The 14,720-nt window shown below is 34.8% G+C and overlaps 2 protein-coding genes across 6 annotated transcripts; one reads left to right on the top strand and one right to left on the bottom strand.

Annotated features, from left to right (window-relative positions):
• The first annotated feature begins 23 nt into the window (after positions 1-23).
• Positions 24-5,021, top strand: LOC105336013 (putative ribosome-binding factor A, mitochondrial). Its single transcript, XM_011440174.4, has 5 exons — positions 24-165; positions 649-670; positions 900-1,049; positions 1,321-1,436; positions 4,029-5,021. The coding sequence occupies exons 1-5, from the start codon at positions 35-37 to the stop codon at positions 4,987-4,989; spliced, it is 1,380 nt and encodes a 459-aa protein (XP_011438476.3). The 5' UTR covers positions 24-34; the 3' UTR covers positions 4,990-5,021.
• Positions 5,022-6,265: 1,244 nt separating this feature from the next.
• Positions 6,266-14,447, bottom strand: LOC105336011 (eukaryotic translation initiation factor 2-alpha kinase 1). Of its 5 annotated transcripts, XM_066079901.1 has the most exons (18): positions 14,344-14,361; positions 13,363-13,448; positions 12,486-12,802; positions 11,997-12,185; positions 11,678-11,811; positions 11,213-11,256; positions 10,949-11,072; positions 10,782-10,862; positions 10,589-10,691; positions 10,175-10,208; positions 9,551-10,013; positions 9,338-9,431; positions 8,978-9,078; positions 8,717-8,843; positions 8,434-8,525; positions 8,059-8,199; positions 7,745-7,840; positions 6,266-7,177 (listed from the first exon to the last, which is right to left on the bottom strand). In XM_066079901.1, the coding sequence occupies exons 3-18, from the start codon at positions 12,604-12,606 to the stop codon at positions 7,037-7,039; spliced, it is 2,085 nt and encodes a 694-aa protein (XP_065935973.1). In that variant the 5' UTR covers positions 12,607-12,802; positions 13,363-13,448; positions 14,344-14,361; the 3' UTR covers positions 6,266-7,036. The 5 variants fall into 5 exon arrangements, with proteins under 5 accessions (XP_065935973.1, XP_011438471.3, XP_065935972.1 ...); XM_011440169.4 differs by lacking the exon at positions 13,363-13,448 and having other exon boundaries at positions 14,344-14,447; XM_066079900.1 differs by lacking the exon at positions 13,363-13,448 and having other exon boundaries at positions 14,329-14,405.
• Between the last annotated feature and the right edge of the window lie 273 nt (positions 14,448-14,720).

The following is a 14,720-nucleotide window of genomic DNA, read 5'->3' as shown; positions in this document are numbered from 1 at the left end:
AAAAATTTAAATCTCGAGCCCGACTCAATTCGTCATGTACCCTGTCAGGCACGTGGGGAATTTAAGGCACTTGTTTATTCGGCCTGCTGTTTATTCAAGTTTGTTTCAACGACACGGATCCACCGCTAAATTTCTGAAGAAAATCTTAGAGAAAGGAGGGAAAAAGTTGGTTTTGGTTTATTTAACCCGAAATTTGGGGTTTTTTCTATATAACTTAGTGAAGGACACCCAAACTCTGCTTCTAAATATTTAACTTTAATTGTCTGCTAATGTCTTAAACATTGAAATACTCTGATCCCAATCATTCCTTCAGTAATGGGGTTTAAATTTAAGTGAGCCAAATTTATACACCCCAACCTTCCCGTTGACGCAGTAGAAAATGTTTAGGCCTACCAGAGACATAAATAACAAATAATGTTATTTATGTCTCTGGGCCTTCATGTATATCAAAATAGTGAAATTATGTTAATAGTAACATGACATAAATATATGTTAATACTAAAGTACTATACAGTTATATCAGAGACATAGTGTCTCTGGTTATATACTTTCCCAAACCAATCATTCTTTGTATACATGTAATAGAGTTTGATATGCCTGGGCTAGGGAGAATTATTAAGGTTAATAATTTTACTTCTTCTTTTCCAGAAAGAAGTTTCGACACACAGGAGTAAGTAACAGTATATTTAAGTCTCAAGAAGAGTATAATTTTGACACCCAAAAATTTTAACAGTTTTATTAAAGTTTAAATAATTGTTGCCAATTTCAAAATTTTCCATAAAAACATGTACCTGTATGTCATTTCATTATAAACAACTTTCATTAGAAAGTCAATTATATTATTCTCTATAAATAAGTGCACATGCATGAAAATTATCTTTTCAATTTCTAATTTCCAGAACTCGCCAACAGCCGGGCAGTATGTATCGGAGGGAATGAAATTTCAATCTTTCCGAGTTAGCCAGGTTATTCATGATGCAATAGTGGAATACTTTGACACCGGTGAACTTGACCCAAATATCCCACCACTAGGGGTCAGCATCTCAAAGGTAAGACTTTGCGCTCTCTAAATAGACCGATGGAAATGGGTCCGAGGCCTAATTTTGGGTAATTTTCTGTATGATTTCCAAAGTTTGAATTTTTCAAAGGGAAGGGGGGGACATGCTTGGTTACAAAATAAAATATTATTGGACAAATTTAGATATACTAGAATAAACATTAGCATTATTCAAGTATATGTACATCCTAACATTATTCAGGTATATGTACATCCTAACAACCTTTCTCTAAGAACATTTTCAACCTCTTTCTTTACGACAGGTTGTATGGAGCCCAGAGATGAGTTCAATGAATGTCTTTTGGCAGATAGAATCAGAGGATGTTGAAAAACGAGATCAAGTGAAAAATCTTCTCAACTCCAAAGCTAAGAAGCTCAGGTATAAAGACTATTTGAATGGGTTTTTTTCCCCAATATCAGCCTTGGCATATATTGTTTATGTTAAACCTGTCTCACACATAACACACGGCTAATATGGTTGGCCACCCGTGTAAACCGTACATACAACCGAACCAACCGTGGCCTTATCCGACTTACACTCGGGCCATTCGAGTGTATCCGTGAAAGCCGTGTATGATTTTTTAAACTTTTAAAAAACTGGCACGGGTGCCATGTCCGTGTATGATCATATTAGCGATCGTACAAGACTGTGTGAGACCGTACGAGACCGTATATACAACCGCACATGAAGTCCATTCCACGAGTGAGCTCAACCGTGTCAATATCGTATATAAATCGTATGGAATCGTGTGAAACCATTCCCAAGTCCTACATCCAACACCCGGATTAACACTCGAATGTCACACGATCACCGTACGATTCACACGAGTGTACACACAGATTTATACGACCAATACGGTTTCATACGATCGCCATACGACCAATACGGTTCAAGTACGAATTATACATGGTCTGTACAAAGCTTGTGTATGATCATACAGCACTCGAACACAACAGAAAACACAACTACCTGCTGACACCTTGAAACAACAGAGTACTTGCTACATAATGACTCCAAAGAAGAAGAAGGTCCCCAAAAGAATCCCCACCATGGAAGATTCTCCCAGAGAGAATACAAAATGCCACCAAGGCCCTCCGACTACTTCAACCTGTTTACCCTGTCGACCCTGATGAGCTGGAGGACCCACTGACACTACCTTATTATGATTTCTAATTCCCTTATTCTGTCATCTGCCATTTTTATAACTTCTCTGTTGAAAATTCGAAAAATTTATGAAGCCAAGCCATCAAAACGAGTCAATTTATATCAAAACATACTGTGGTTTCATTAATATTCAAGGGTATCAAATTTCGTGGATAAAGTGAACATCACAGTTTTAAGGATACGTAAATTCGTGGCCAATGTCCCTATCAATAGAAAATGTTAATAGAAATTGCACTTCAATGAACAATAAAGAACTATATATGATATTAGTCAAATTTGGCCCCCAAAATTCGCTATTTTTAAAATGATTCAGGTACATTAACTTGTTGTGTTATTTTAAAAAAGAGTTGACATGAAATATGTTTTTCACCCATTTATTTGATTTATATGCACTCACTGGCAGTATATGACGTCAGAAGTGACGCTATTTTTATAATTCAATCAAAATCAACCAAAATTTGACATTTTTCTTACCTTTTTTCGAATGGGAAATATAGAGCGACTCTTTGAACAAGAACGAACTTTTTGTCACTTATAAGTATTGTACAGATACATCTTTGGTGAAAATATTTTGTTTGTTCAAGCAGTCGCTCAATGTTTCCTTTAAGAAAAACTGCCTCAAAACAAGCCGTTTTATGCTAAAAATGAGAAAATGGCGGGAAAAGGTCAACTTTATGATGTCATATTTTTAAATTGTGGGCACTAAAATCAAAATGAAAATTATGAAAAAACTTCAAATGTATATTTGTACAAATAAAACAAAGAATTACAGTAAAATGACAATGTTCATTTTAGGGGGCCATTTTAGGCTCAAACCATATATAGTCCTTTCGTGGATCAACTTAACAACAAAATCCACGAAAATTGGTATTCAACGAATATTTATGAAACCACAGTACACAAATGTGTGTTAATTCGAGCATAACTCGAACAAAAGTCGGTGGGACCGTATGTAAACCCTGTAAATGTCCAGTTAATCGAGTAAAAGTCGTGTTTAATTGTACTAGGCCTTAACAGACCTTACTAGACCGTACTTGGAACCGTACAACAATCGTATGAAAATCGTTTGCAAATCGTGTTCAAACCGTGACAAACCTTGCTGGACCGAGTATATCTGTGCTTTTTTCGTACATACTCGTGCTACATTCGAGTCTAAATCGTACCAACTCATCCCCAGGCACGGTTGGAGCTCAATACTCGTACCAGTCCACCCGTGTATAACCGAGTATACCGTATTGGAAACGTGTGCCCAACCGTGTTCTGTGTGAGACAGGCTTTACTCTTTCCATCTAACTGTCATTCTATGTAACTATTTTCTTTGAAATGCTTGCTGACTAATCCACAATTTTTTGTTATCACCAAAAAAATTTTCATGACTTAAAGATAACTGATCTTTGCTTTGCCTAGATTTTAATATTGATCCTTTAATATTGATCCTGAGCAAGCTCTTAGGGAAGAACATTCCCTCTGTGTGCTAAAGCTGAGTGTTGATCATCCCCAGCCTCCACATATCTACATATTGTAAAGCTAGCACATGTTTACATGTACATACATTATATTGTACATCTGTAAATGTACACAAGATGTTTAAATGCACAATTAAAAATGTAAGGCATACTGTGGTACATGTACAAATTGTAATTTGAATGGCAACATGGAGACAAAACATAAACTGGAATCTCTTGCTCATTCTTTCAACTCTCTCAATAATGCTTTTGGTATATTGAAATAACTAAGGGTATGGTACCTGTACATGTGATTTTGTTATTTAAAACAGGGTTTTTAATAATTTTTTGTTACTTTCAGGGCCCTTCTGATTGAGAGGAGAATTTCAGGCCACATTCCCGTTGTTCAATTTGTGTGGGACAAATCACAACGCAGCAAGTTTCACTTGGCTTATATTGATAAAATGCTAGCAGAGGCGGATTATGGCCCAGATCACACACCTCAACAGAATGTTACACACAGTGCGGAACTGGACTCTCCAGTTCTTACAGCCTCTCCAAAACTCCTGGAAAAAATCCAAACACTTTCTGCTAATGTCTTGCCGGAAGTAGAAGACATCGAGAAATCTTTCAGTGATGACATTTATGGATTAGAACGTAAAGTGTTTTTGGCCTCAATAAAACAGTCAAAGGATAAACTGGAGGCTGGTCTGAAAAAGAGGGAAAAAAGACTTCTTAAGGAGCAAATGCGACTTAAATCGCAACTGAAGAAGGTAAATAAAAATGAAGGCGGACAGAAAATTGACCTGTCAAGGAAAAGAGATGTTCCTCTAAAGAGAGTGAGTGAAATCCAAAAACTTATGTCCGAGGACAAGGTAGGCGAGTATCTAGAAAAACTTGAAGAAACTGAGGACAATAATTTTCTTGAGGAAGAGTGGTCAGATGATGAAGATGATGATATTGACGAGGAGGATGATGAGGTCAATATCATTGGTCAGAAAACAGAGGAAGGCAGCAGTAAACATGGTGAAAACTCAGATACAGAAAAGATTAATGAATCACAACTACAACAATGTGACAATGACAATAATTTGAAAGATGATTTAAATTCTGGGCTAGGAATGGAGAGTCTTCAAACGCTCAATAGACATGGGCTGAGGAGGAGTTCTTTAAGGAGTCCTATCAGAGTTAAACAAATGCAGAGGTATATAAGTGAAGAAAACATAGAGGAAACCGATAATGATGTAGACTTTATGAAGAGTGAATGGTCAGATGATGAGAAAAGTGATGATGAAGTGAAACCTGAAAACAAGAAAACATAAATGATTGCAATCTCTTAAACTTAAAAACTTGATACATGTATTTTTTGTTTTATTATTAGAAATTGACTTGCAGAAATTAATAAAAAAGTGCCAAAAATTACCAGTACATAATTAAAGTTTTTACATGAACAAGAAAGAGTTTGTGTGGTCAAAATTAAGCCAAACTTTAGGGTTTGTTTAGTAAATACATGTATTAGACAAACTTGTATGTATAGAATGATCAGCATTCATGAATTTTGTAAAACTTATTGCGCCAAGGTAGCACACTATATAATTTACCATTGTCATTAGAATATTTTTCTACCAATTTGCAACTCCAGAAGACTTTTAAGCATTTGGGATAGAAAGTAGACCCTATATGAGGACTAAATTTTATCGGAGCATTGTTAATGCCATGCTGCAGAATTAATGTTGCCATTAACCTTTTCATTAACTCTGGTACTACTCTCTTGCAGAGCAATCTGATATATTTTGCAAAGATATAGATAATTAAATGATGTAGATGAAACATTTGACACCTTAGGCTGTACCGCAGTTACTGTGAAGGGGTCTGTTTGGAATAATAACTCAAAATAGACCTATTGCACACAAAATATCAATGAATCGACGTTATGTGGTTCATAAATTGGCAACCCTCAGGAAAATGTACCTTTTTTGTGTAAATATAATATGCTGCAATTCATAACATTTTGAATTACTGGTACCGGTACATTAATAAACAAGCGAAAACTTGATGTTATATATGCATAAAGAAAAGGTCATGTCTTTTTTGACATTATAAAATTTGAACAATTCAACAAATTTTAACTTGTGTTTACTGTAGATTCCTAATTAACCGCGAGGAATTAATATCCGCGTAAAATCGCGAGAAGCACCCTTCGTGGATTTTAAAACCTCGCTATTATTTTCTAAGAGTTCAAAACTATAAGAAATAAGGATGGAAATTCCGTGTTTGCGATTTTATATTCTCTGGATTTGATCCGAAACCGCCAGATCGCGGAATTAAGTACTCGCGTAATATAAGGAATTTACAGTAATTCAAATGTGCAAATTTTGATATAATTTCTAAATTACAAGCCAACTATAAGTATTTGTATATTGTATTCTTTGGATCAACTCTGGTACAATAGAAATGCAATCAAGTTAAGGTGTAATTCAGGTAAAAGGAATCTTTCCTTAGTATTATGAGGTGATCATTTGTGTCTTTGATGAAATGTATTGGACTATTTGTCACGTTGATTCATAGTGTTATCACAAAGACACTGGAAAACGTAAATATGTGGCAATAAAAACTCAAATTTATTTCAAAAACCAACTTTTTAAAATGTTCAACAGGTAAATAAAATAAACAGCAATATTTGTATATACATAACATTCAAACTTTGAATTAAAAGAAATTCACATCAACTATCAGCTTTTTGCTTGTCAGCAGTACTGATGGATGCAAAATCTCATACACAAGGGATTTGCTAATAAAAGACAAATACAGGGAAACACAGCAAACACATGTACATACCATGGCAAGTGCATAATAGGCATATATTTACATTGGCTTGAGAGTCACTGTCATGTACCCGAATAGATACATGTCATTGAATGAATGGTGCAGACAATATTGTCAATGATAATGAATGATTCCCGAGACACATGATGGAAAAGATTTGCTTGATTTAATGTTTCACTTCCAAGATTACCAGTAAGTATAATTAAAAATTCGAGGTTTTTTTTTCATAGATTTGACTTTTCAGAACGTGATCCAGATTTTTGCATAGGTAAACCGGTATGACTTTATTAATTTGTTTTTTATTCCTGAATACCTAGTAACAGGGGAGCTAAATCTGTCATATTGTTGACAGAAATTAAGAATAAAAAATATCCAGCATGTTATTTTTTAGGAGAATGTAACAAAAAACTTAGATATTGTAAATCAAAATTCTCCTACAGATATTTAAAAACTGATGACAGTGACTATTGGTGATAGATTGAGCTGCATACTGTATATTACAAAAAAACATGAAGTGAAAACACCTAAAATCCACTTCCTAAATCATCTGTCGCACAGATTTGGCACATTTCCTAATTTATTTCGAATTTTGTTTAATTGTCTGTCTCGTTCTTCAATCTCTGCTTTGAGTCTTTGAATTTCATCATCTTTATCTTTATGAGTTTTTCTGAGATTCTGAATAATCTGAAATTATATTAGAGAAAAAGATTAAAAGCATCGATTTAAACTGAAATCAAACTGCTTTTTCATAGTTGATATCTGGAGTCAGACCTGCATTAATAGATTTGGAAGTCTGCCAAATGATATGATGAAAATACTCATAAAATATATTACTTAAACACACAGTTAGGTAAGCAGACCATCACCAATCTTGATGATTCAGCCCTACCTTCTACAATCCAACATACAACCAGCCATGGATTGCAATTTCCTCTTCTTTGAGAATTTTAATTGCTTCTGAGCCCACCCTCCCTCCAAAAAAAAAATTGTATACAGCCTCTTAGGCCAAACTAAGATGCTGCAGCCAGGTATTTTATTTCTATTGCAAAATTTGCAAAGGAAATAATTTAATTTTGAAATTTTACTGATAGTGTGATAAAACTGACACCTGAATTATTTGTCTTTTCAAATTAATCAATTCAGCAGTTTAACATATTGAATTTTGGGGGAGGGGGGAAGGTCTCACTCGACCTAAACATTTGTTATCTCTCTAAAAGTCTGATGAGACCAAACTATTAAGACTGTATGTACCTGGTCTTTGGTGAGGACCAACTCGCTGTCTAAGATCTCCCTCACGGACGGCCTCTCCCCAGGGAGGGTGGATGTCATTCTCCTCACAAAGTCAGCCTAAACGACGATCAGACGAGATATCTTATGCATTGCTTTGGAGAATAATTTAAATTCGTGACACAGAATTTTGACATTAATCATAACTTTTTGGCACCACCAGGCACATATGTGAATAATTCAGTAAATAATATTAAGGGAGAAAGTACTTATAGGAAATTTAGATCAATATGAAAAGAAGTATTTTAATTGCTCTTGCTATATAAGATAAAACTCACATGAAGTGACCAACTCTGCAGGAACTCCTGGTCTAGTTCCTTATTCTTCCGGAGCTTGTCCATACAGTGAAACTTTTCCATTTCTGTTTGAAATGTGTGGAACATTTCAAACAATATAACACCCAGACTATACACATCACTCTGTAAAAAACAACAGAAAAATAACATTTAAAATAAACTGACATGCGGTCATTTTCTGTTCTGACCTATACTGGCTATAGGATATATTCAACAGTCTCAAAACAATGAGTATTGAAAAGGTCCCCATAAAAAGTAAACTAATTTCATGAATTAACATTGAATTTTCAACAATATTTTTGCGTTTGATGACACTTCATTAACTATCTTTTTATTCTGACAGAGTTAATTGACCACCTTGTAGTTGTACAGAGTGCCCTCCAGCTGTTCCGGTGCAGCGTAGGTTGAGGTCCCGACTCCCGATGTGTGCTTCTCCCACACAAACTCATCTGAAAAAGAAAGGGAACCATCACTAGCTATTTGACATTTCTGCTCTGGAATCATAGAATTGTTTATTTTTACAAGGATTACTTGAGCTATATCATGGACAACATGTTTAATAAAAGTCAGAAATACCTAGTGGTGCACATTAGGCAGCACTTACTCCATAACCTGAGTTATTAAATATCACAAAGTTTACCATATAAATCAACAGGAGAGGGAGTGAGTAGAATGTCGTCTGATTCTTTGACTAGATCATCCTTGGCTAGTCCAAAGTCGCCTATCTTCACACGCAGCTCTGGCTCATGCAAGAAGATGTTTCTTGGCTAAAATTTAGAAAAAATTAAGAAACACAGCAGCACTGTAACAGTTAATAAAATTAATTTATTTACTTACTATTGAACATGCACAGTTTTAAACATGTAATCTGACCCTCTTCCCTCAGAAATTTCAGTCTTACCTTTAGATCTCTGTGAATAAGCCCGTTGCTATGGATAAAATATACACCCTTCAAAATCTGCTTAAATATCTTCATGTTGTATATTGAGTAATCTTCCAGATCTGTAAATGTTAATTAATTAAATAGTCATGATCTAAATTATAAATCAAAGAAACGTGCACATGATTTTACAGGTTGAAACAAAGAAAAATTCCACACAGTTAGCAATGCTATATCCCCTCCACAACAAGCTGTACAGTAGGATATTTAAAGTGTCACTACATTCTTACAAATACAAGTACATTTATATGGAGTCCTAAGATCTAATCCTGTGTGTACATTTCAGCACGCAAGTACATAGAAGAAGTAATTAATACTTACCTTTCTGATCCGTACACTTCTGATTTCGCTGCTGCAGCCAGTCTTTAAGTGTAAGACTACATAGTTCCATTTGAATGTATAAACTTACACTGAACTAAAAAAAAAATCATTAATCCAGTAAATCTTGTACAAAATATGCATACACATGTAAAGGTGATAATATCAAAATAAGAATTCCATGCATATGAACTTGTGTCTAAATATCACACTTACATCAAAGTTTTCATTTTTCTCATCTTTCTCAACAGGAAAGGGCATATGGTCGTAACTGATACTCCTCTTCACTCTGAGCTGCCTATTCCAGAACACTCCATTAGTATCGACCACCTCCCAGGCCCGCCCCCTATCAACAGTCCCTGTCGCTTGCAGGGAAGAGTACGTCCCTGTAAATTCAGTATCAAAGAATTTTTTGGCACAGCTGTGTTTGGGGGGCTTCTTCACAAGCCCAGTTGGGGGACCGCCCTCCTCCTCCTGACTCCTCTCATCCAGGAGACACGCCTTACAGACGCCCTCCGACTCACTAGCGTCTAGTTCCTCCACGTGGAGACCCCGAAATGAAGGATTATAAGAGGTGGAGACGGACACACTGTTTTGTACAACTAAGTTTATTCCTTCACCTGTGTCCATAGAAGCAAACACTATACTGTCGTCTGTCTCTTTACTCTTGGGTTGGAAGCTGTAAAGAATAGATTCTTCATCATTATGAACATACAATTGATGAACGGACACTTTCGTTGGATAGTGTAAGACCTTATCTTTTAAATTTCAAAATTTCTTCTTTTCATATTATTACATCCATATATCATATATAACTTCTGCATATAACATGACTATTACCTTAGATCTGCTCCAGAGGATGGGGTTCTGTCACCTGTAATCAAGGTATAGTGTAATTTTAACATATAATCGGGGCATTGCAGACACTTCCTTTTTCAGTAAATAAATGTTGGGTATATAAATGCACATGGTCGTGAGAGCTCAACTATGACATCAATTCGTTGGCAATGAGAAGATTGTTACATATTCACTACAAAATACTGTAGAAATATATCACAGTAAATATTATTAATTTTATATTGTCAATTTGTATTTTTTACTACTGAATTATCACTTTTGATGATACAAGTATCATGGTTAAAAAAAGCACAGAAACTCATTAAATAACTATCCCTTCTTTAATACCTTAATTTGTTGCCACAAAAGTTTGCAAAATACAGGTTAGGACATTGCACGTGCATGTGTTTAACATACCACACTCGGCACCAAAGTTTGTTGCATATTCTAGCCAGGCTGCATTGTATCCAACTATGTTTCCATGTTGTAAAGATGCTAATGCTTTCACCTCTCTCAGAACCTGTTGAAAAAATTTAAACAAATTATCTCTATTAAAATTAAAACCTTTTGAGATGAGATTCAAGAATTAAGAAGTGAAAATAGAAAGTACCCTCATCCAGACTTCAGGTTTGGAATGTCTGAACTTGATTTTCTTGATTGCATACATCCTTCCATCCAGATTGTGCCTTGCCTAAAACAATGCATGAAAAGTAATTAATTTTTTTTTCTGCTGTACATACACACACGTAGAGTAACAACCCCTAATATACCACACACCTTATATACCGCTCCAAAGCCTCCTTTGCCAATTTTGCAGATTTCTGTGAATTCTGAGTTGTACCTTGAAGTCTGCATTTGGAGCATTTCATCGGCAGACACAAAGGAAATCTGATGGCGCAACCTAAAAAATGCATTCATTTTGTATGATTTTATGATCAATAAACTGGAGAACCAGTATATATAAAACAAAAGATATTCTCAAAAATATTTCTTTGCTCTCTTTCCTAACTTTTTTGTTATGTATTTATGTCATCAACTTACCCTGGTAAACTACATGTACTTCCGCTACTTGGCAGCGCTGGGGTCTGGAATAAAGGATAAGTAATAAAGAATTTACCATACTGAATTGATAAAATGCAAAAAATTATTTTCATTTTTTTTAGGGGCTAAATATTTCTAAGCTTACAAATTACCTGCCTGAGTCTTGGTCATTCCTGAATTTCATTCCCTCTAATTATCGGTATATTACATTTCAACAAGTGTTTAGGATACTTTAACATTAATCAACAAACCACATAAAATCAAATCAATGTACAATATAAAAAATTGAATTAATTAACCCCCTTTTAACTGAGGCATTAAAATGTATTGGACCTAATGTGGGGTGCCTGAAAAATTAAAATACCAATTATTTTATTAGGACTTCACATTATTTGTAAATCTATTCAAAAGAAAGGGATGAAGTCTCTGCAATTTTTCCAGGTACATAACTGTTTATGTAAATACCTGTGATATCTTCAACATGGCTGCCTTCATCATGTTGTTCATGAAGAAGCGGTATTGGGACCTGATATTCTTCATCTCATCCAACACAGTAGGGGGCGCCACATAGTGGTGCTTGACGAGCTGCTCTGTTATTGCTATTTGAAAAAAAAAATTATGATGAAGCAATCACACAATGTGAAGCTAAGGTCAATTACATATAAATCACACAGAAAATAACCTCATTTTTTGATGTAATTTTCATGAAAATCTACGTGGGTGGGACCAGTCAAACATTACCCCCTTCTTTTCAAATAAACTTTTGGAGAATTTTTATTCTTGCCTTGGAAGAGTTTCTTCCCTTGTTCAGCATCCTGGGCATACATTTGACACAAGTGTTCCAGAATGGAGATCATGAGGAGATGGGAGGGGACCTGACTGGGGAGTATGCTGGTGTGTTTCCCGTTGACCGGTTTCTCTGGAGGAGAGTCCTCACTTGATATGTCTCTTTCTGAATGCAAGGAGTCTGGCTCTATTATCAGGATAGAGAGAGAAAAAATTGTTTTTGTAGTACATTTTTGTAAACAAACCCTACATCTTGTATTGTTCTCTTGTAAAAAATTTTGAAAAATCTGCCTTTGTTTTGTACTAAAGAGTGTGCACACTTTACATACATGTACATCAAAAGTCCCAGATAATAGGGGTTACTGTGTAAATCTATCATCATCATTACAGTCATTGAAAGCACTATGAGTTTTAGGATCAAAATCATTCAGTTCCCACACATTTTACAACTGAACCTGCTGTTACACATACACATACATACATGTACCTTGATCATATTCACCGATTCTGAGACTTGAGTGGGATGTCCCATTTCTGAGTTTGAACACGCTTTGTGTTGGTAGACGTGGACGGCTGGGTGGGCTCCTTTTATTTTTCATTTTTTCCATCTTTTACACAAAGAAAAGTTTCTGTCAATTTGTAATCTAACCAAGATCAGCTAAGAGGTAAATTAAGTGGTCAGACGCTTAGATTTTTTAGCAAACATAGTTTGGTCTTCAAATCTTCTCAGGGTCTCCCATGCTCCCAATGCTGCCTGAATCAGTGCCATACTTGTTTAACTATTTATTTCTTGTTATGGTTTGACTGAAAAAAATTAAACAAAAGTTTTTGATTTAAGGTATGATTTTTTTTCTACTAGATTATGAATTATCCAAGTAACTTGTATTATCATAGTAAGTTTATATATTTATATATTATACAATTAGAGTATACCATTGAGGGAGTCAACAAGATTCCAGTTCCCTGAGAGCAAGTCTATTAAATAGGCTAGCTTGAGAGGAATTAAAATCTTGCTGATTCCCTCAATGGTTTACTTAAACTGTTGTTTAATATATCTTTACAAACAATCAATCAGAAAAAGTTCATATCAAAATACTTCTTTGTATCCAACAAGTTATAACATCAAAATAAATAAAATGAAATTGCATACGCATCATATTGTGACGTAGGCAAATTATGTAATATGATAAAGATGAATAAGTATATACATGTAGCTAATCAAAAAGGACATTGCAACTAGAATTAAATCATATGGTTATGAATATTCATGATTTTATTAAGAATATTTCAGAAATTTTCCTTTGGTTAAAAGAAATTAATAAGTGTTCCAAATAGGGGTGTATCAGTTCATCGAACTGACACACCTTTTTGAAGGGAATCAGTCTGTTTTGCAGGTAATCAGTATGTATATGGCCAATTTCAGGGAATGAGCGAAATATATCAAATTACTCTGAAAAATAAGTAGAGGTGCATTAATTTTATTATCATGTTCCCCTGATGTCAAGTATCTTAAAAAATTCTATGCAGAAAAAAGAAGGTTAAACAGCTGTTTAAACATATTATATATAAGAATTATCACAATAAGGAGAATTTCTTGTAGTTCCAACAATTAGCCCCCAATATACATGGATATTCAAATGATAAAGTTAAGGCCATATTGAAGACATGAGTTTTGAAGGACTAGCTGTCCTAATTAAGACATAGTGATGTTGTTAATCCGTATTTAAAATATAACCATTTTAACAAGGCCTTGGACTTTCAGTAGGATGTAATATCTATTTCTTGCATCAAGACAAGTTAAAATGACGCTGGTTTCAAGCAAAATACTCTGATTGCGTAGCATTAGCTCAAAAGCCAGACAAATCTTGTTGATTTCAAAGAGCCATGACTGCAATAGACAGGCCTACGTCACATTGCTGTTTGACACAACTACCCAAAGTCCAAGCTCTAGTTAAAATATTCTCTTTTGAGAAGTGGACAGGCATAGCCTACATCCACTTCGAAGTGAATGTAGGCTATGCCTGTCCACTTATCAAAAGAGAATATTGTTAAAATGGTTCTAAATGTTCTGTAGTAATATCTCGGTCGCTTCTTGGACAGCCATGCGTTTCTGAACCACTTCAAATATGTTCAAATTGCAAAACTTTATAATAAAGTCTACTCGTAGCGTGAATCAACATGGTTTGCAAGTTGGAAGAAAACATTAAAAATAAAGTGAAAATTTGCAAAATTTCTAAAAGTGGTACATGATGCAATACAAAACATCGAATAGAATTTAGTCACTTTCAGTACAGATGAATTCGTTTAAAATATACTCATCAGTATATTGCCAACATATCTCATACTTTCTGAACGTATGAAAGTACGTTGAAACCAATTCGATTTAGTTTACAGTTGTCGGTTGACTTCCTGCGACGGTTACCCATCGAGAATATTCGGAATGTCAAAATTTTAAACTTCGATCCCGATTAGATTTTGGACCGTGGAAAACCAGAGACAAGTCTCTGGCCTAATACAGGGATTGTCTTGAGACGGTAAATTAAGTTGTATTCTAAGTATTATTTATCTTTTAGAATATTAAAAAAATAAATGAATATTTATTTTGGAAATACACAAGAAATGTTGACTGAAATAATCTATTTATAAGCGGCTTTTAACATTACATAGTCTAACAGCATGAACATTGAATATTCCACAAAGCAGTCTGCCGGTGCAGAAAGCC

Source organism: Magallana gigas, chromosome 3, assembly GCF_963853765.1.
Source record: "Magallana gigas chromosome 3, xbMagGiga1.1, whole genome shotgun sequence".
Lineage (NCBI taxonomy): Eukaryota > Metazoa > Mollusca > Bivalvia > Ostreida > Ostreidae > Magallana > Magallana gigas.
This window is presented reverse-complemented; position numbering and strand designations above follow the sequence as displayed.

Excerpts from the sequence above, each read along its gene's own strand:
- LOC105336013 (XM_011440174.4), top strand. The coding sequence starts at position 35 with ATGTACCCTGTCAGGCACGTGGGGAATTTAAGGCACTTGTTTATTCGG. Across the intron at positions 671-899 it reads AGAAGTTTCGACACACAGGA|AACTCGCCAACAGCCGGGCA; the intron begins GTAAGTAACAGT and ends TCTAATTTCCAG. Across the intron at positions 1,050-1,320 it reads TAGGGGTCAGCATCTCAAAG|GTTGTATGGAGCCCAGAGAT; the intron begins GTAAGACTTTGC and ends TCTTTACGACAG.
- LOC105336011 (XM_011440169.4), bottom strand. The coding sequence starts at position 12,606 with ATGGAAAAAATGAAAAATAAAAGGAGCCCACCCAGCCGTCCACGTCTA. Across the intron at positions 12,186-12,485 it reads AATCGGTGAATATGATCAAG|AGCCAGACTCCTTGCATTCA; the intron begins GTACATGTATGT and ends TCCTGATAATAG. Across the intron at positions 8,526-8,716 it reads CTCTCCTGTTGATTTATATG|ATGAGTTTGTGTGGGAGAAG; the intron begins GTAAACTTTGTG and ends TTTCTTTTTCAG.